A 20,219-nucleotide genomic window follows, 5' to 3' on the forward strand; every position below is an offset into this window, starting at 1 on the left:
CTTTACATAATATATTAATTTAAAACTATCAAACTATCTTAAAAGCTACAATATGCAAGGAAAACAGACATGAAGATATATACAGATACATATACAGTGTTCAAGTTAATGAGCCATCTTGCCGCCCTCTAATTGTATTTAATAGACCTTAATAGACCTTATGCAAAAATGACTGACATTTTAACATTCTTTAGTCTGCATTCAAATTAGCCCTACTAGCCTCGTTCAAGATAAAATATCTTTTTGATATTTGGACTCAAGAACAGGGTTTATTTAGTAGGGCTAATTTGAATGCAAACAAAAGAATGTCAAAATGTCGGTCATTGCATAGGGTCTTTAATAAGGAAAATGTGTCTGCCTGTCTGCGCTGGCCCACATGGTTATTTCAGGTAGACAGTAGCAACTCTAGCTTGAATTTACTTATTTTCCTTGTAAACAAAATTACTGTGACTAAAGCATGAGTACAAACAGATTTTTGTTGTTGTATACCTCACAAAATAATATTAAGACGTTGATAAATCCGGTAATTTATGATACCAGTGACTTACACCTTTATGGCGTCAGGGATTTTCTGAAAGAAAATGGACTTTCAAGCAATTACCGTACCCACAAGTTTAAAGAGTAGCTGTTGGAAGCAGGGGTTCTAGCCTCGTCACCAAAATCATGTTCACCTTGCCCAGTTTCCTTGAAAGACGCCTTTTCAGCTTCTGTTATTCCTATCCCATGATCTGCACGTGAACAATTAGAGCCTCCTCCACCAATCATCATCACCGCTCCATCACCCGCATCCCAGTCACACCAGAAGCTGATCCTGTTGTTACTTTGCATGCCCCCACTGCAGGCAGCCTGTTTAAAACCCTGTGTTGTTTGGTATTGACCTCCATATTGAACATAGCAACTTCCCAGGCACTTGTTAGTGGCCCAAACGGTACCATTCCTGAAGTCACCATAACTTGTGATTTTCGTTCTGAATGTCGTCCCACCCAGACAGTCACCAATGGTCTGCAACAGCGCAGTATGCTGATAGTCATCACTGCGTGTGATTTTCAGTTCTTTGCCACTGACCAGCCAGAATGCTGGCGAGATCATGTCAGTGTTGTCCCGTGGATCAGTTGTTCCTCCAACAGCAACATTCTTGTCATACCACCATGCCCCACTGTCTTCCATCCAGTTTTTGGTATCATTATTTGAGAAACGAGCGACGAGAGTCCAACCTTGGCCAGCAGAAGTCATGTCACAATAAGCCTAATGAAAGAGGTGTAACAAACCCAATTTAGCGCTACAATCCGAGATTATGACGCGTACACATTTTCCCCGAACTTTAGCTTTCGACGCGGACAGAAAGAAACCATGTCTTTTCACTCCGCTAGATAATACAAGATAAACAAGTAAGTAATGTTCGCACTTTTTACTTGCAAACTGAATTCTGAATCCATCTTGGATTTCTGGATTTCTCCCAAAACTTCAGGAGAGCGCCGAAATTGGACGAAAAGTAATCAAAGCCAATAAAGGAACACCGATGTGAGCTAAGAAACTGAAAGTTACAACAAGAAAAGTGATTTTTCTTTTGTTTAAAATGCGATTTTCCGAAATTGGTTACTTTGTTACGTAAACCAAAGTCAATGAACACTTACCGACAGCATCAAATTTTCCTTTATTGATTTTGCAAAGTCCTGAAGTTTTATGGCATTTGCTCAAATATGTTAAAAAAAATTATTTAGTCTCAAAGTCGCTGCTGGCAGAATCCACCCCCGCTCCCGGACTAGATAGGATTAAGATACGAGAAATAATAAGCTATAATATCATTAACCCCTGTGTAAAGTAACAAACAAGTTATAAATACCTAAATTAAAGCACCATTAAAGACGCAACAACGTTAACCCTCCAATGTGAACCTCACAATGAATATTGACAAATACAACATCCAAGTATAATTACTGTTATTGAAATATAACGTACTTGAAATGCAAGAGAAGCTGCCGATATCATATAACTTCCGTCACTTGGTCCTGAAGTGTTCCTTGCTATTTCATCACAAGATGTGAATACTAAATGATCATTCGAGGATCCTGGAAAAGGTCGAGAAAGCAACAGGCTGATAATAAATTGTAAACAGAAAATGACTCTTTTTAGTTTGCAAAACATGTTTTGAGGATGATCAAATACCATCGTCAGTCACACTGAGTGCAGTAACCTGCAGTTATATATCTCAGACATGAAATTATTTCATGACTATTCCAACGTGTAACTAACTAACTAACTAACTAACCAACTAACTAACTAACTAACTAACAACTAACGGTAATGATGTGGTACAGAGTCCATTACATTAAAAAGATTGCGCAGCTTTAAAGACTAAATTGCTAAGTTGATGTTGACACTAGTGCAATATCATCTAACTCAAAACTTTCATATGTGGGGGGGGGGGGGGGGGGTTATTAAAAATGCAGTGTGGGCCCCGTCAGAAAGTTATACAGTGCCTCTAAGATCAATTATCTTACTAAGGTAATAGTTGATCTCCCCATCGAACACCCATTAAGGAAAGGAGTTCTTGAGAAAAAAAAGGATCAGTTTCTTAATATCTTCCTGGAGATCCAACACGTGTTCTGTCACGCTGCGTACTGCGCTGCGATATTGCCCGCAAGACCTGGACCTTGTGTTCTTGCGGGAACAAAATATATGTTATTCGCCTGTAGTATTGAGAAAAACTGCGCCCTCCGTTTTGATAACGGCCCTGGGCCGCGTACTCAAGACCTCGGGCACAGTTTTTCCTAATACGGACCTCCCGGAAGCTGAATAACATAGACGTATATACTTATCGCTTATAGTGCAATTGAAAGTAATTCCGAGTTTTCTTTGGCTTTGCTATATTACGCCCTATGGTTTGTTAGCAAAACGCGTGCCACTTCTCAAACAATTGTAAAACAAATTTAAAACCCAAACCAATCGTGACTTGAACGTGGACTGTCAAAAACCATTTTATGATCCTTTTAGTTCTACTTTTAACTTTTGTGGATATATTTTTTCATTTCTTGTTTCTATGATTAGGTTTTTATTTGTTCTTGGTAATCCTTCTGTAAACCACTTTTGTGACGTTGGCATTCCTCATTAAAGATTACCCTCAAGCACCTTCCCAGTCACACGTTATTGCAGCGCATTCTTATTGGCTCACTGTTCTCTTTACAAATACTTTGCATCTTGCCAAACCTATGAAAGTGCACCTTGCTTATCACTTTGGCAGCCTCACCTCCTACTGGGCTGCAAGTCTTTCCATCTCCAGAGTATCCCTGCTTACAAGTACAGTTATAGGAACCAATGGTATTGTTGCATGTAGCATTCACATGACAAACGGGGAAAGAAGCGGTGCATTCATCAACATCTAAAACAAAAATAAAACTTTGGCTCAGGTCGAACGCAAACCATAATAAAGCAATCAGCTTCAGAGAACTTGTGGGGTTTCAGTAAAATAACAATATTAACAAGAAGAAATATACTTCGGTACTAATAGGGCATTTTCACTATGGCGTCATTTGACTACAACTACCAGAATCCTTCAGTTTTTTTTGTTTTCTCATTCTAATTAGAGCTATTGTTCTTTGCTCTCCACTGGGATTACAAAATTTGAATTTGAAAAAGAAAACGAAATGAATTCTGGTAGTTGTAGTCAAATGACGCCATCGTGAAAATGACCTATTGGTTTACTTTCTGGTAATACGTCGAGATTGCCATACATAGGAGTATCTCTGGAAGGAAATATACTGTAATGCTGTCTCGATTTACTGATCGAAATTCAGTCATATGTCTAAATCAACTCTTTTATTTCCCCGCAGTTTGCAGATTGTTCAAGCTTTAATTTCTGTGGAACTTTAATTTTCAGGTCGAAAACGATGTTCGAAATACAGATTAGGGATTCGACTTGAGCCGTAGGATGGATTTTCCGGCTTTTGCGACAATTTCAGGATTGCTTTATAACAATATCGCTGACCAGTGAAACGCTGCGTTTCCCGTCGCTTTGGTGAGTATTTTCCTATTGCTTTGCTGTTTTTTTTTTTTTTTTTTTCACTAAAAGTAGTTGCTCTATCGTTTTCGCGGAGTATCAAGAGGCTTAATACATCGAAAAAATACATGAGTGTGACAAATAGGAAGGGGGTGATGAAAATAACGATAATGACAATGATCATGATAGAGATGATGGTGGTGATGATGATGGTGATGGTGATGATGATGATGATGATGATGATGATGATGATAATGATGATGCCGACGACGACAGTAACGATGACGGCCTGAAGGTGGCGATGATCATCATCATCATCATTACTATAGCGGAGGTTAAAAGAGCGTTGGCTACAAAAAGAGGTTGATTTGTTTTTTATTTTTCTTATTACTAAACCCAAGTGAAGTTAACTCACCTTCTGTCTTCATGTCGCAGTACGCAAGTACTGCCATGTTTGGTTTTATGGTTGACAGCCAATATTTGCCGCTGACCGCTTGTCCTTCACTCGCCTTTATTTCTTTGCATGATTCCGCTGCCAGCTTAGGGATGGAGCCGAGGGGGACTGGAATTAAAACAAAAAAGGTTTAATCTCATATCTATGTTTCGTACATTTTCCATGAATAATTACAAGAGAGGATCTCTTGATAATTACATTCATTTTACCTCTGTTAATGTCTCGTCTGAAATAATATCTGTCTGGGTCAGGGATGAAATCCTCCGGTCTGGCCTCCTTGGTCCGATTACTAAACTCACACATGGGAAGAGACATCACAAAGTTGAAACTTTGGCATCGATCATCTGTACGACAGACTAACAGGCAGTGAAGACCTAGATCGGCCTTCATCTCCTTGTAGATGTGTCGCTGTAACATCCATCCGCTGATGGACTGCTCGGGTCCACTGGCAGAGCATTGCTGAGTCTCTGCTATGAAGAACATTTGTCCGAATACAAGAAGAAATGAAAAGGTGAAGACACGCCTCATGGCCGCTGTGTTACTAGAAACGGTTACGTAGACCGTCTCGGGAACCTGAAAACAGAAAGTTGATATTGTACTCAAGGAAATTAAAACATGGGCCTCTTGAATTTTGCAGCCGTAACAGGTCACTGACCTAATTTACGTAAGTTATGTATTTCAATATGTTGACATTTGCAAGCATTTTGCGCTTATAAAGTCTTACGATGCTATGGCTTAATCTTCAGACGATAGACCACACTCTTGCTATTTGTAGTTAATAACGAAAGACCCGCGCCTTAATTTTCTTCAGTAGGATATCGAAACCATCAAATTTTAACTAATTTCTTCTCCCATTGTCGTTTTTACAAAGTAGTTTCCATTTTTAATGTTTGAAAATGTTTATTTATTATTTACTTCTATCTGTTTTTGTCGCATTTGAGAATTTAAATTACTCGAACCATTCTGCTATGCAAGGCAGTTTAAAAGGCCGGGTTGGAGAATATTGTTTTCTTATGCCAAGGACTGCGTTTATACAGCTGTTTCGACAAAGGTTGTTAAAAAAAAAAAGCATAAAAGCGTACGCGACATTGCCGAAAGGTAGTCTGGGAAATACCCGATAAATTTCAATACAAGCTCAGCATCCATATTGCCCGTCATCTCAAGTCTTCGCTGTATGGTCGAGACATTATGGATTCTGAGCTTTTATTGACAACAGAGAACATACAATCTACCATGCTCGCGCACAGACCGCTTTAGACAGTCCTTTGTGTATGCAATGTCAAAAGATGCCTAGCAACAAACAACGCGTAGTAAATAGCTAGTAACTATACATATTTTAATCCCATTAGATACTTATATTTTGATATCATGTACATATGATTGTGATTAGTTTTAACGTTTACCTATTTATATATTTCTCTGTAAAACACGCAATTCAGTCTAATGACTGCGATGTATTTGTGAATAAACAGTCTATTCTATTCTATTCTATTCTATTCTATTCTGAAATTAATTGGGTATTTCCCAGACTACCTTTCGGCATTGTCGCGTACGCTTTTACGCTTTTTTTGGACAACCTTTGTCGAAACAGCTGTATATAAAGAGGTTTGTTAAATCGAGGCTCCACTGTATTCTACGGCCAGAAAATGTCCCGAGCGTGACTGTTGTCATATACAGTTTCTTTGTATTCTCAGTCCGATTTTTTTAGTTCTAAAGATGTTGAGAAGAAGTAACAGTCGGATACTCTCTAGTAATTTTGAGCTGTTCGAATTTGTGAGATGCTTATTCCAGTTTTCTCCTGAAAAATGTAATTTTTCACGTTATGGAATGCACGCTGTTGTGGTTCGGGTGTTCGGTATTCGCAGTGAGAGGTATGCATGGTTTGATAGAGCGCGTGACTATTCGTTAGGTATATAAGGCATTTTTCACAGTTCAAGGTCACTCGACGTTATCTCTGTTTATCTTTCCGTTAATTTTTTTTTTTTTTTTATATATATATATATTTCATATTCGGACTTGAACGACTTGTACGCTTATCTATATATAGCCAGTGGTTTCTATTACCAACAACTATTACGTGTAAGGTTGTCAAGGAGATGTTTGTTTATTATATAAGTATTGATTTTATTATTGTTTTTTGGTTATCTTCATGTTGTGCAGAAATGCTAACAACCCTTGAAACACCTTCAAACCGAATTCCGAGATTCAGTCCGAAGATTTCGGAAGATCACCCAAAAACATTTTAAACCAGGACAATGTCAATTTGTCTACCTTTCTGGTCATTCAGGTGTAGTGACTTAGTTCACATTCTGAAAAGATATTTTCAGTTCTAATGTTAGAGAAATGCAGATGAAATAACCGACTGCGATATTTTTTTTTAATGTTCTGCCCTCTGAGCAAGATTAAAAAAAAACTTGTTCGTGTAACTGAATTTCTGACAACTCAATAGGGTGATCGGGTTCAAAGAAGCTCTAAAATTGACTATGTAGCTCTAAACATGTCCTCAAGAATTTTTTCTCATATAAAACCATCAATATACACTCCTGTTTTCATCTTTGGTAAGATTCCTGTGTTTATCTCTCGATTATGTAGTTTAAATATTTGCTATTCGCCTAATTAATTATTAAAAACAGCTTTTCTCAATTCTCAATTACCATTTTCAGCCTCTTCCATACATTTTGCGAGGAGCATTGGATTGTTAGTGGTAAAGAGATAAACGTTGCGTGTTTGAGCCAAGCTACAATTTGTCTTCTTCTTGGCATCTTTTAAATTCTTTCACTGCCATGTAGTGGCTATCAAATGAACTGATATCGCGCATCCTGGCAATTTGTTTAATTAGATTGCAAATTAGTAAGGCATTGACCTGCAGGTGGCATTGCTAGTATAAAATGTCATTTTGGAAATGGGGCAAACATGATACAAAATAAGGAACAAAATATATAGAATAAAACCATTCTGAAGTCAATTCATTTTCGTTCATCAAATTTAAATTCTAGAAAAAAAATGTGAACTTGGTTTTTTCTGGGTTTTGTTTTTCGGGTATTGTTTTTTAAGCTAAGATGAAAAGTACTACATTAAATCTTGCTTGTCAATTTATTTTCAAAAGTCCAAGTTTTGATGTCCGTACAAATCACAAAAGTCATAGAAGATGACTCCCTTCATCAGGATGCCCCCACCTGTTTATTGCAGTGTTAACTAAGGAATTATTAAGGGCATTCGTCAATTCTATTCACTCTTCATGTTAGGCAAGCTATAACACCTGTTTTACCGCCCTGAGACAAGTTATAAATTGTTTTTTTACCTTTCATTACTTTTTTTTTATCAAATTCGATGTCACTTCTTAATTTCCTTCATCGGGAAAAACACTAAGGAAAGTGCTCTTCTCTAGTTTTTGCAAGGGATGTCATGTTCGGAAGCAACAATTTAGTTTCTTTTCACTACTATGCAAATACATTTGACTGCTTTCCATGAGAATGGAATTATTCCCCTTGTCGGCAAGGATTAATTAATTTGCTGATTCATATGGTGTTTATCTACAGTACTAAATTTTTATTTCGAGGAGAAAAGTCAACATTTATTTTGAAAATGTGAAAGCATGGCAAAAAAAATATATCTAGTATAAATATGCAAACCAATTCCGTATCAAATATTTTTCCAAAAATTTTAATTCTAGAAAATTATAAGTTTAAACTAGGTTTGACAATTTTTTCCTCAAATGAGGTGCTTTGGAAAGTTTAATACCACACGTTCACCATTCAAATCCTAGCCGTATGCAGGATATTTGTCCCATGAACCTAGTTTAATGGCCTAAGCTCCCACGAGTCTCGTGTAGCTCAGTTGTAGAGCATCCGAACTAGTAATCGGAAGGTCGACTCCTTATAAGAGCACTCGGATTTCTTTTTTCCGAGTATGCCTGTGTCACTTTCTAGAATAATACATCATTCTCATTTATAAGGGAGTTAGTTTCTAACGAAACTACCGGGTGGTCCGTTCGTGGGGAATAGAAACAAAAGTTTCATCGTGAAAAAACATTAAGGAAAATGCTCTTGTATAGTTTTGCAAAGAATGTCATATTTTTCAATATGCTCGGAAGCAACAATTTAGTTTCTTTTAATTTCGCTAATACGTAAATACCTACGACTGCTTTCCATGACAAATCTAATTATTCCCCTTGTCAGCAAGGATTAATTAATTTGCTGGTTCATATTGTGTTTATCTGCAGTATTGATATTTTTCGCAGCGGAAAAGTCAACATTTATTTTGGAAACGTGAAAAGCATGGCACAAAATACATATAGTATAAACATACAAACCAATTCCGTATCGAATAATTTTTCCAAAAATTTTAATTCTAGAAAATTACAATTACAAACTAGATTTGACAATTTTTTGCTCAAGTCAGCTGCTTTGGAAAGTATAATGGAGTTAGTTCTAACAACGGTGCCCTTGTTAGAAACGAATGTTTGTTTTATAAACATATTTGTTAAGTAAAGATAAATTGGCCACTGTAAAGAGACCTAAGTGCTGACGTTTCGAAAGTCAGCCCTTAGTCACAGCGAATGACGATGTTTCTAAGTTAACATTAAAAATATATATCCTGGAGTAATAACCAGCGATGTTGCACCTCGTAATGAGTAACCTGAATATGGCACAATCTCAATGAAAACAATGTTGAATCTATTACTTCGAGGAGCGTATTTTTATGGTTTAACAGCATTCTGGGAGAACAACTTCATCTCCTTTTTTTTTTAATTCTTTCGACGCGGATATATTAAAACTGACAAATAGGCTATATCCTCATTTGGCACTATGCTAGCCTGCGCACAGAAAGGAAAGGAACTAGGAGACGTGTGCGCGCAGGCTACCATTAAGCGTCCTTAACTGGTTTGAAACAACACTACAGGAACCGAAGCTTAACTCCAATTTGGCAATTAGCGGGATAAGTAGTCAAAATTATTTTGGGCGCACTCGCAATGACAAGAATAGTTTCTCCCATAGCTCCTGTTGTTCAATAGTTCTTGTGACGGGATTGACCAAAGTCGTCTTCAAGTTGTTCGATAAAAGTTCAATCTCGGCGACGACTAGACTTTTTGCCAAAGTAGCAACTGCGAGGCACATCTCTGTTTGCTTCTCGAGCAGTGACCACAAGACTTATATCTACGCTCCTTTATAAAAACAATCTCTTTTTTTTATTCCGATCTCACTTTGGGATGGGATTGTGATAGCTGTTGTTTCTGATACAGTTTTCTGCCTATATTAGCGAGTATCACCTAATACTATCCCTCGGTTTTTAGTTTTGTCAGTTTGTAATTGTAAATATACAGTCCAACATAACCAAATCCTAGCTTCCATGTAAATAAATCTTAAAAAATAATCTTCACACAAATTTTACTTACTGTTCTGTACAAAGGCGAGTTTCACATAATACTATCCCTCGCTTTTCAGTTTTGTCAGTTTATACTTGTAAATCTACAGTCCAAGGTAATGACCATATCCTAGCTTACATGTAGATAAATCTTAAAAACTAATCTTAACACAATTTTCACTTACTTTTCTTTACGAAGTCACTTGCCTAGAGGCTTTCTCGCTTTCAATAGCTCAAATGGAAACTATTTTATTCTGAGCAGGTTGTGTTCTCAATACTACTTAAAAATTAATACAATAAACGCTGCCGGCGTCGCGTCAGCGTTTATTTTATTGTATATTGTATGGAAGATTTCGTTGCACATGAGCTTGAAACTTAAAAGAACACCGCAAAATTTCAAAATTCTATAATCATCGAAGAAATAGTCTCTTTTAGGTGTCAAAATTAATTTTGCAATGACGGCAGTTTGGCATAATTGCCTGAATTGAGAGGGCTTCGAACGACGAAGAAAAAGTTACATTCACTTCGCCGCCGTTAACGGAGCTACCACATGCATAACTGCCAGCAACGGCTTCTCAAGAAGAAAACTGACAACTGAGAATGTCAGAACAACCACGTTTCTTTGATTTAGACGGCTATCCATTTTGTGGCTCAAGAGAATTTCTTTGCATATGGCCGCGCTTCCAGTTAAACAAGCAAGCAAATGGCGCGAACATTTGAATGGTTTCCAGTTCTTATTGGCTGGCTACGTTATTTTCTTCTTTCTTATTGGCTCAGAGCAACAAGAATGAGAACTAAAACATAATTTATAACAAAATATATTTTAGCCCGCAAAATACGGGTCCGCCGTTTTTGATCTGAAATAGGGTATAGTTTAAACCTTTTTGATCTGAAAACAGGTATGGTTATTATACGTACTTGGGTATTGTGATAAACAACATGTTCTCCTGGTCTGATCACATTGAGTCTGTCCGTAGCAAAATTAGCAAAAGTTAGGTCTCTTGAGGCGTATTAAGTCATGCCTCCCCCTAAGCGCAAGAGTTATTTTCTTACTAGTTTTATTTTACCTCGGATATAGTCTGGGGTGATGTAGGGAATGACACTTTGATGTCTGAGCTACAAATGTTGCAAAATAAGGCGGCTCGCCTGATATTAGTTCTTCCTGCTCATTCATCTGCATCTTACGTAATAACCATTTTTGCCACACGGTTCCAATCTTATTTAATGGCGATTTTCACGGTTATCATACCAGGTCGAGAAATAATATCCGCAAATCCACCGCCAATAGAAAATGGGGCCCCTGGTCGTCAATTAATTTTAGTTCAGAAATCTAGAACAGATTAGATCCCGCGATAAGGGAAGCAGAGTCACAGACTACTTTTAAACGTGGACTGTCAAAAGCCATTTTATGATCGTTTCAGTTCTACTTTTGACTTTTGTATATATATTTTCATTTCTTGATTCTATGATTAGGTTTTTATTTGTTCTTGGTAATTTTTTTAGAGAACCCTTCTTTAAACCACTTTTGTGATGTTGGCATCCGTCATTAAACTTGAGAATACCCTCATCATTTATGCAGTTTATTAAACACCAATTCAAATGGAACTCAGATATTCAGTCCGAAGATTTCGGAAGATCACCCAAAAACATTTTAAACGGGGACAATGTCAATTTTTCTACTGTTCTAGCTATTCCGGTGTAGTGACTCGGTTCACATTCTGAAAAGAAATTTTCAGTTTTAATGTTTGGGAAATGCTGATGAAACAACCAACCGAGATTTTTTTTTTTAATTGTTCTGCTCTCTGCGCAAGGTTTAAAAAAAAGAGAAATTTGTTCCTGTATCTGATGTTCTGAACACTCAATAGAGTGATCGGGTTAATTCTAAGAAGCTCTTTAATAGACCAGCTCTATACATGTTTTGAAGATTTCTTCTCATCTAAAACCACCAATATACATTCCTGTTTTCATCTCTTGGTAAACTTCCCTGTGTTTAGCTCTCGATTATGTAGTTTTTGTTTTTGCTATTCGACTAATTAATTATTAATAAAGGGCTTTCCTCAAATCCAATTACCGTTTCAGCCTCCTCCATAGTTTTTGCGAGAAGCATTGCATTGTTCAATTTTAAAAAGATAAACGTTGCGTGTTTGAGTCAAGCTACAATTTGTCTTCTTTTGGCATCTTTTAAATTCTTTCACTGCCATGCAGTGGCTATCAAATGAACTGATAACGCACATTCTGGCAATTTGTTTAATTAAATTGTTAATTGGTAAGGTAGTCACCTGCAGGTGGAATTTTATTATAAAATGTCATTTTGAAAATGTGGCAAACATGATACAAAATACGGAACAAAATACATAGATGAAAACCATTCTGAAGTCAATTCATTTTCGTTCGTCAAATTTAAATTCTAGAAAAAAATATGAACTTGGTCTAGCGAATTTTCCTTGGCTTTGTTTTTGTTTTTTTGTATAAACAAGATGCCTATTCCTGATTCTTGTCTGCGTCTGATGATATTTAGCATGCAAATTATTTGTTCTCGTTTCACTGCAGAGTGATTAGAGAACAACAGATGTTTGTGGTTGTCTAGTTTATTTCATTTTGTTGCAAACATTTACAGCATTTACTGCTTGATGCCGGGATTTTCCGCCATGTTCGTCCAAGCCCATTTATGGGAAGCAAATACCGTAAAATACATGTAATATAGACAGGAACTTAAAATAAAATTAAGTAAAATTAAAAAGGGAAAAATCCCCTTTGCGCCAATTATTGTTACGCCTTCACGCATTTTATTAACAACGCTTGAAACACCTTCAACCGAATTCCGAGATTCAGTCCGAAGATTTCGGAAGATCACCCAAAAACATATTTAAATCAGGACAATGTCAATTTTTTTTCCTTTTTGCCCATTATGGTGTACTGACCCAGTTCACATTCTGAAAATAAATTTTTAGTGTTAATGTTTGGAAAATGCTGATGAAATAACCGACTGCAATCTTTTTATTGTTCTGTCCTCTAAGCAAGATTTTTAAGAAAATCTTGTTGTGCAACTGATGTTCTGAACACTCAAATAATAGTGTGATTGGGCTCAAAGAAGCTCTAAAACTAACCTGTTCTATACATGTCCTGAAGAATTTTTCTCATCTAAAATCACCAATATACACTCCTGTTTTCATCTCTTAGTAAGATTCCCTTAACTTTCCTGCATTTAGCCCTCGATTATGTAGTTTTAGTATTTGTTATTCGCCTAATTAATTATTTAGAACAGCTTTCCTTAATTCCAATTACCATTTCAGACTCCTCCAAGCATAGTTTTTGCGATGAGTATTGCATTGTTCAATGTTAAAGAGATAAACGTTGTTTGCTTGAGCCAAGCTACAAACTGTCTTCTTCTTGGCATCTTTTAAATTCTTTCACTGCCATGCAGTAGCTATCAAATGAACAGATATCGCGCATCCTGGTAATTTGTTTAATTAAATTGCAAATTAGTAAGGAATTCGCCTGCAGGTGGCATTTTTAGTATAAAATGTCACTTTTGGAAGTGTGGCAAAGTTCATACAAAATAAGGAACAAAATACATAGATGAAAACGATTCTGAAATCAATTCATTTTCGTTCGTCAAATTTATTTCTAAACAAAATTATGAACTTTGTCTGGCGAATTTAGCTGGGTTTTGTGTTACGGATATTGATTTTTTTTACTAAGATGAAAGGTAGTTCATTCCATCTTGCTTATTAATTTATGTTCAAAAGTCAAGTTTTGATGTCCGTACAAATCACAAAAGTCATAGAAGATGACTACCTTCATCAGGGTGCCCCCCGCCGGTTTATTGCAGTGTTAATTGAGGAATTATAAAGGGCATTGGTCAATTCTATTCACTCTTCATGTTAAGCAAGCAATAACACCTGTTTTACTGCAATGAGAGAAGTTATAAATTGTTTTTTCTTTCATTGTTTTTTATCAAATTCGAAATCACTTCTTAATTTCCTTCATCGTGAAAAACGCTGAGGAAAGTGCTTTTCTATAGTTTTTGCAAGGAATGTCATATTTTGCAATATGCTCGGAAGCAACAATTTAGTTTCTTTTCGCTAATATGCAAATACCTTTGACTGCTTTCCATGAGAATGGAATTATTTGCCTTGTCGGCAAGGATTAAATTAATTTGCTAATTCATATTGTGTTTATCTGCAGTACTGACATTTTATTTCGCAGAGAAAAGTCAACATTTATTTTGAAATGTGTAAAGCATTTCAAAAAAAATATATCTAGTATAAATAAACAAACCAATTCGTATCAGATAATTTTTCGAAAAGATTTAAATCTGAAAAATCATAATATGATAAGTTGGGGTTGACAATTTTTTGCTCAAATCAGCTGCTTTGGAAAGTGTAAGGGAGTTAGTTTCTAAAGAAACTCCCGGGTGGTACATTCGTGAGGAGTAGAAACAAAAGTTTTATCGTGAAAAAACATTAAGGAAAGTGTTCTTGTATAGTTTTGCAAGGAATGTCATATTTTGCAATATTCTCGGTAGCAACAATTTAGTTTCTTTTAACTTCGCTAGTATGTAAATACCTCCAACTGCTTTCCATGTGAAATGAAAGTATCCCCTTGTCAGCAAGGATTGACTAATTTGCTAATTCATATGGTGTTCATCTGCAGTACTGACATTTTATTTCGCGGGGGAAAAGTCAACATTTATTTTGGAAATGTGAAAAGCATGGCACAAAATATATCTAGTACAGATATACAAGCTAATTCCATATGAAATAATTTTTCCAAAAATTTTAATTCTGGAAAATTATAAGTTTGACAATTTTTTGCTCAAATCAGCTGCTTTGGAAAGTATAAGGGAGTTCTTTTTTAACCAACTGGAAAAATCTTAAAAACTAATCTTAACACAATTTTCACTTACTTTTCTTTACGAAGTCACTGCAGTTACTTGCCTAGAGGCCTTCTCGCTTTGAATAGCTCAAATGGAAAACTATTTTATTCTGAGCAGGTTGTCCTCAATACTACTTAAAAATTAATAAAATAAACGCTGCCGGAGTCGCGTTGGCGTTTATTTTATTGTATATTGTATAAAAAGTTTCGTTGCACATAAGCTTGAAACTTAGCAGAACACCGCAAAATTACAAAATTCTGTAAACATCGAAGAAGTAGTCACTTTTAGGTGTCAAAATTAATTTTGCAATCACGACTGTTTATCATAATTGCCTGAACTGAGGGGGCTTCGAACATTTACTTCGCCGCCGTTAACGAAGCTACCGCATGCGTTATTACCCCCAACGGCTTCTCTAGAAGAAAACGGACAACTGAGAATGTCAGAAAAACATCGCTTATTTGATTTTGAGCTATCTATTTTGTAGCTCAAGACTTTGCAGATGGCCACGCTTCCAGTTAAACAAGCAAGCAAATGGCGCGAACATTTGAATGGTTTCCAGTTCTGATTGGCTGGCTACGTTGTCTTCTTCTTTCTTATTGGCTCAGATTAATAAGAAAGAGAGGTAAAACATATTTATAAAAAAATATATTTTAGCCCGTAAAATAAGGGTCCCCCGTTTTTGGTTTGAAATAGGGTATAGTATTAACCATTTTGGTGTACGGATTCTGGAGACCACAGGTTTGAAAAAGGGAAAGCGATTGAAACTCCTCACGACTTTCGCAGGCGGCAAAAACAAAAGTTATAGGACTTTTTGCTTTCTTTGCATTTTTCAAAGTCTGACGACGTTGGCAGGTTTTTGAAACGTTTATTTCAATAGATGTGCCATTACATACAACTTTTTTTATATTATAAGTATTTGGATGAGCTAACTACACGAGCAACCGACAAGCTATATTATTTATTTTTAAACTAGTATATTTTGATATTCTCGTTCTTACTTGGCATTTGACGTATTTAAATTATAGATCGTAATGCACAAGTAAGGAAAAATATCACAAGAAACTATAAAACGAAGGCCTAATCCATCACAGGATTTGCACACAGTTCATAGTCTACTAGCTATTTTATTAGACATCTCCTCAGTAAGCTACAGTAAACACCCGCATAAAAGAAACAACAGATCAAGAACCTCTGGGCCAAAATTTGGCCAATAAAGCACCTAATGTATAAGAACCAATAGACCTTTCTCACTCGGCGGCCATGTTGACTCTCAGGAGAATAAAAAGCTTTGTTTTTGCACGGTTAGCCTCGCCTACACGCGAATTCAGTGCGAGGCTAGCAGTGCAAAAACAGCTTTTTATTCTTCTGAGACTCAACATGGCCGCCGAGTGAGAAAGGTCTATAGGTTGATTGCACGTTACGTCATGGCGGCCATGTTGGTGATTAGGAACAATAGGATTGATTGTTTTGGCACCAACATGGCGGCAATGCAATCAACCTGTTCAGCCTGACAATTGAAGCAGGTTCCTAGACCAAAAGTAACTAAAGATAAGACAACACTGATGCTGATAAAAGTGTGTTTGCAAGCTTCTAGCATGAATTCAACAGAAAGGTTTAAAAAGGCTGTCTTACTTATTGTGATCCACTTGATTTAATTTATTCATTATACAGTAGTTTGGTTAGTGTTAATGCGATAATGACAACTGTCAGAGTCAATCATTCATTAATTTACGCAAAATTGCAGTAGATACCGCAAAATTCCAGACACAATTCTAAAAACCTCTTAAGAACCACACCAGGATGATTTCTCACTACGCATCCTGTATTTAACAAACGCATCAGCCTAAAAATGAAAATCACAGGTTCTTTTATGCGGCTATTAACTGTATTTGCTTGAATGCGTGCCAGTGTTACGAACAGTTCTCGTGCAAGAACTACCAAACACTGTTCGCTTAAAACAGTGAATCTACCATAAGCACTCACTGATTACGAACTTCAGGCAGCGCGAACAATAAAACTTTTATATAAAGTTCTTTTTGGTTTGGATCCTTAGTCACTCTGTAATCGCAGCCGTACTTGATCAACTCGGGGAATCACGTGCACAATCTGTTAAAAGCACGTGATAAGCTAAGACACGTCACGCAAGTAGCACGTGTTAGGGTGTTTCGTCCTCTCGGTGGTACTCAAAGTGCTGGTGATATCTAGCCATGATCTTTTGAAGAGAGCGCAACTCCAGCCACCATTGGTTTGTGGGAACACGATGTCTGTCGAAAACAGAAATCATTTTAGGTGAGAAGTTTAATTATCTGAACTAGTCTGGGAACTATACACAATACACTGATGTCTGATTTGACGTAGTTCCAAATGGCTGCAAGAAATTATGCCCAGCGTAATTAGTAATTACAATCGATTTTGTTTGACAAATATGTTATATATGAAACACAAGGACGAGTGCTTCATCCGATTTCCAAACACCGTGAAGTGCTTTGCATAAACAAAGCGCAGCCGAGCTTTTTAAACTAACTTCGAGGTGATCGGAAGTCGGATGACACACTCTTTCGAGTGTTTGATTAGGCTTCTCAGACCATTAATAATTCTTGGAGAAACTCAAAGCAAAGCTCTTCAAATTTTATGATAATTAAGAACACACTTCGAAACCTCCTTCACAATAGTGATTTCGTTCGTTTTCTCGTCATGAATTATTGATAACTTTGAGAGTGTACAAAGTAAAAACGAGGTTTGGTTTATCAACAGAGTTGATACGTAAAAGTAAATTGGCTACCGTGAAGAGATTCCGATGCTGATGTTTCGAGTGATAGCCTTTCGTCAGCGCTGTGACGAAGGGCTAAAGCACCAGCTAAACGATCAAACACTTTCGTCTGAGATCGTGTTTGTCACACCAAAGATTAGGTGGCTAAACGAGCAAACACTGTTTGACCTAACATCGGACAGAGTGAGCCCACATAACGCTCTTTACGCATTACCGCTGAAATTATGACGTGCCCAGTTGAGATGTCACACAAATTCCGCTTCTGATTGGTTGCTATTTTCCGCTCGCGCAAGCTTTGTCGGGCAGAGGTGGCTAAACGATCAAACATTTGCTCGTAACGCAAAATGTTGAATGAAATAATTGATCGAAATCAAACATGGGAAGTCATTTAAATGCAATGTTGAGAGAGGCAGCTACACGGTCAGACATGCTCTTCCAACACGATGTTTGAGGAAAATGTTTGATCGTTTAGCCGAGGCTTTGACGCTCGAAACGTCAGCACCGGAATCTCTTTACGGTGGCCAATTTACCTTTAGTTATCGACTCTGTTGATGAGCCAAAACAGTCGTTTCTACTCCCCACTGACGCAGCAACACAGTTTCGTTAGAAACTAACCCCCTTATCCATTCGAACAAAGTAATACACTGATGGCTGATTTGAGCGTGGTTGAATTGGAGGGAAGAAAATTGTTCTCAGCGTAATTAGTTATCACATTTGCTTCTGTTTGACGAATACTGTTATTTGAAAAACGTAGAGTGTTTTGTATGGACGGTAAAAAAAAGGACTTTGCAAAATGTACAGTAGATGATGAGTTTGGAAAAGGAAGATAACTACAGAAAATACGAAGAAGACAGTAACAGCAACAGGCAAAGTGCACTGAATTACAACGCGCGCGAATGCTAAACATTTTAATACCATATTCATTGTTGATATCCACTGACCAAGATAACACAAGAAGTCCAGCGTTTTAACTCCCCCCCCCCCCCCCCCCTCCCCCGCACCACACACACACAGGTTGAGGAATACGTCAGACCTGAATGGCATGGGTGTGTGGGTCATTAGCACAAGTTACAACAACGACGACGACGATGATGATGATGATGATGATGATGATGATGATAATAATTAAAACTTACTGAAAGTCTGTATCAAGTTTGAGTTTTTGAACAGGCGTGAACGGATTGTCAGCTTTCTTGATTCCCAGAAGACAAGCTGTATCCGGAGAGGAAGTTTCCACTTTGCCTAAAAAAGTAAAATAACGTATCTTTTATTCAGGTTTATCATTACATCGAGGACATCCTACTTCTTCCTTACAAACGCAAGTCTACCACCCCTCCCATCCCCTCTCCCTATCACTCGGTTAAACACGACCAGGAGCGCGTTTCTCAAACTCCCGAAAAGATTTCGGAGCTGAAAAACTATTTTACATACACCAAAAATTCCAGTTTTCGATAAGTTTGAAAGCAAAAACAGTTTAAGTTTTCCGAGATTAAAAGACACATTGAGTTAGTTTGTATGAAAAATAACCGGCAAACTCAAGCAAAAGGATAAGAAAAATACCTTCCGGGCCAGAACGCTCTTCGGCAATTTGCGAAACGCACGACAGGTCTCATTTTGTAGATGAGCAACTCGTCTTTTTCTCGAGGTTTCCACTCAACCAGAGAGAAAATCAAATTTCAGTCTAAATTCTCTATTGTATAGCCACCGAAAGACTTCATCAGTTACTCTGCATTTACCTTCAAAACTTTTATTCTGGTTAATCTTTTCCGTGAGCCAGTTAACAGCTAAAGTAGCTTGTCTGGTGCCCTGAATTCTGTCAAAAGGTGATGGCGATCCTCCCTGGTAAATACAAAGGCATTATGATCAGTGCGGATATTTTTAACCTATCATTTCCCCCAAAAAACCTGAGACCCTACTGTGTGACCCATTCAAATGAAGGCTACTAAGCAGTACTTTCCTGTGGGGGTGTTTGTTACGCTGTAAAAGGTGGATCTTAATTTTGAGTCTGCGGATGAAACCCTAAAGTGTGACCATTCAAATGAAAGCTACTGAGTAGTGCTTTTCTGTGGTGCTGTTCATTTGTCGAAGATTTGAATTTCGAGATTGAGCGTTATTGGAGCGAATGGTTTAACATGCCATGAAGTGTCAGAAAGTGTAGACTTTATGCTCTAAAACTAAGTGATGCTAACGCTTCAAACAACAGCTCTAAAGTGAGCGTACCTGCTGCACATGACCTAACACGTTGGTTCTGACAGTAAAAAGTCCTTGTCCTTCTTCACGATACAAAGCGGCAATGAAGTCAGTGGTGTAGTTTTCGTTGCAATACTCGTTTCTATTAAAAAGATGGACGAAATATGTGAACTTTATTCAGCTTGTAAAAACTGAAATATGAGACTGGTAGCCAGCGCAAATCTTTTAGCAAAGAAGTTATGTCATCAATTTTTTTAGCGCCACACAAGACGCGACAGGCGAATTCCTCTACCGCTTGGAGCTTGTCCAAGTTAGCCTGTGTGGTGTTGCTCCAAACGGAGGCAGGAGTCGAACCCATACTGCACACCGGTTAGTCTAACCATTGAATTACAGGGAGATTGGTGGCAAGCTGGGCGGTATTACTAAGTCCCTATGTGCCAACATCCTTGAAGACCAGGACGCAAGTAGTCAGGTGAGGAGGAGGGGGGGGGGGGTGGGGGGGGAAGGCGAAGTAAAAACCCGGAAAAATACTTAGTAGGCTCCGACTAATCTGAGGATGATATCA

The 20,219-nt window shown here is 37.4% G+C and overlaps 2 protein-coding genes and 1 long non-coding RNA gene across 3 annotated transcripts in view; all 3 read right to left on the reverse strand.

The window, feature by feature from the left end:
* Nucleotides 1-375: 375 nt before the first annotated feature.
* On the reverse strand, nt 376-4,954 carry LOC146480180 (uncharacterized). The gene is made up of 5 exons (XM_085110052.1): nt 4,661-4,954; nt 4,413-4,559; nt 3,220-3,379; nt 1,960-2,002; nt 376-1,245 (listed from the first exon to the last, which is right to left on the reverse strand). Exons 1-5 carry the CDS (start codon nt 4,932-4,934, stop codon nt 598-600), a joined length of 1,272 nt encoding a protein of 423 aa, XP_084966178.1. The 5' UTR covers nt 4,935-4,954; the 3' UTR covers nt 376-597.
* A 10,589-nt stretch (nt 4,955-15,543) lies between these two features.
* The window catches only part of LOC146480182 (uncharacterized), an 80,469-nt gene continuing 75,793 nt past the window's right edge, over nt 15,544-20,219 (reverse strand). The window contains exon 2 of the long non-coding RNA XR_014864785.1: nt 15,544-15,936. This is a non-coding gene — a long non-coding RNA (uncharacterized LOC146480182). The remainder of the gene's footprint in view (nt 15,937-20,219) is intronic.
* The window catches only part of LOC146480181 (ATP-dependent 6-phosphofructokinase, muscle type-like), a 28,093-nt gene continuing 23,417 nt past the window's right edge, over nt 15,544-20,219 (reverse strand). Inside the window, exons 22-25 of the mRNA XM_085110019.1 lie at nt 19,685-19,796; nt 19,201-19,303; nt 18,601-18,706; nt 15,544-16,958 (exon numbers count right to left, since the gene is read on the reverse strand). Of these exons, the coding sequence (XP_084966145.1) occupies nt 16,850-16,958; nt 18,601-18,706; nt 19,201-19,303; nt 19,685-19,796 (430 nt within the window). The 3' untranslated portion in view covers nt 15,544-16,849. The remainder of the gene's footprint in view (nt 16,959-18,600; nt 18,707-19,200; nt 19,304-19,684; nt 19,797-20,219) is intronic.

This window comes from Pavona decussata, unplaced genomic scaffold, assembly GCF_977016875.1.
Source record: "Pavona decussata unplaced genomic scaffold, jaPavDecu1.1 SCAFFOLD_55, whole genome shotgun sequence".
Classification (NCBI taxonomy): Eukaryota; Metazoa; Cnidaria; class Anthozoa; order Scleractinia; family Agariciidae; genus Pavona; species Pavona decussata.